The sequence below is a fragment of the Cyprinodon variegatus genome, unplaced genomic scaffold (genome assembly GCF_000732505.1).
Source record: "Cyprinodon variegatus isolate N-32 unplaced genomic scaffold, C_variegatus-1.0 Scaffold1475, whole genome shotgun sequence".
NCBI lineage: Eukaryota > Metazoa > Chordata > Actinopteri > Cyprinodontiformes > Cyprinodontidae > Cyprinodon > Cyprinodon variegatus.
The window spans coordinates 39,168-40,429 of NW_015151928.1; the positions used below are offsets into that span (position 1 = coordinate 39,168).

General features: G+C 48.8%; 1 protein-coding gene across 2 annotated transcripts in view; it reads right to left on the reverse strand.

The window, feature by feature from the left end:
• Nucleotides 1-314: 314 nt before the first annotated feature.
• LOC107103532 (target of rapamycin complex 2 subunit MAPKAP1-like) overlaps nucleotides 315-1,262 on the reverse strand; it is a 15,446-nt gene continuing 14,498 nt past the window's right edge. For both annotated transcript variants that reach the window (XM_015403264.1, XM_015403265.1), the window contains 2 exons: nucleotides 1,082-1,222; nucleotides 315-595 (listed from right to left, as the gene is read on the reverse strand). In XM_015403264.1, coding sequence (XP_015258750.1) covers nucleotides 330-595; nucleotides 1,082-1,222 — 407 coding nt within the window. In that variant the 3' untranslated portion in view covers nucleotides 315-329. The remainder of the gene's footprint in view (nucleotides 596-1,081; nucleotides 1,223-1,262) is intronic.

Genomic DNA, 1,262 nt, shown 5'->3' on the forward strand with positions numbered 1-1,262 from the left:
GTTTAGTTTGTGCCTTCAAGTCGTTGCCCATAGGAAGACGTTACTGGATATAACCTAACGGAATATCTTCAGAACGGCTCCAAATGACACTAAACTCATCTGGGTGAGTAGAACATGATGGAATAACGGAAAATCAAGGACCTTTGGAAAAAAAAACGGTGTTCCCCTTTAAGGGTCTTGCTCAGTAACCCAGAGTGTTTGATGGAGTTTAGCTAGCAGCTCCAAACCACAGCCACTGACTCTCCTCAGGTCTGTCCTTCTGCTTCAGACTGATCCTGATGAGGGAAACCCTCCAGTCGGGGTGTTTAAAGCTCGGAGCTGCATCCGGGTCAAGCTAGGACCAGCTGATGGCTGTAATCTTTCAGGTCGATCGCTGCTGAACTTAAGGTGCTAAACGTTTCTGATGGATGGGAGGACTGTTTCTCAGGGATCGCATCAAACTTTTGCAGGTCTGAGGAACACTTACTGGGGCTCCTCTCCTCAACAAGGTCACAGGCACACAGGTGGTCCGAGTCGATGGAGATGGGTTTCTGGCGAATGCGGAAAAACTTCTGATTGGTAACAGGATCAATTTCCACTTTTTCTCCTGAAATGCCTGCAGAGAAAGGTTGGAAGTGGTTTATGGTGGAGGAGCGTTTAGTTTGGTAAAATGCCAACATTTCTGATCTAAAGACCCAACAGAAAAACATCTGGCAGAAGATACCCAACATCTGGACCGAGGGGCGGCCCCTCCCAGAGGAAGAACCGGCTCTGCTTTCATTCAGCCTGGAGGAATCCTGGCTGTTTGAGCTTCAACATTTACAGCTAAGCGTTAGCTTAAGGCTAAATGTTAGCAGCATCTTTACTGATGGCGTTCTCATTAGCTGAGATGGGAAGCAGAACAGATGAAACGGTTCTACATTAAAGGGCGACTGATTGGTTCATCAGCAGCTAAATGAAGCAGCATTTTTACGCCCTAAAGGCACCAACATCTGGAACCTTCTGTCCCTTTCTGCTGGTTTCCTCCTCCATGCAGGAACCTTCAGGTTCTGCTCCACCTGAGCGTATGTGGGCGGTCTGGGCCCCCGGCAGCAGGAAGTACCTAGCTGGACTTCTGTGGTGAAACGCAGCTTATGGATCAAGCTGATCTTGAAGGACTTGTAGTGGTGACTGCTCAGCATGTCCTGGACGGTGGTGATGTCAATGGTAGGGTCTTCCTCTGAGCTCTCCTCGCCTCTGGAGCCTGAAACAGCAGAAACATCTCATCATTAACCAGAAGGTGC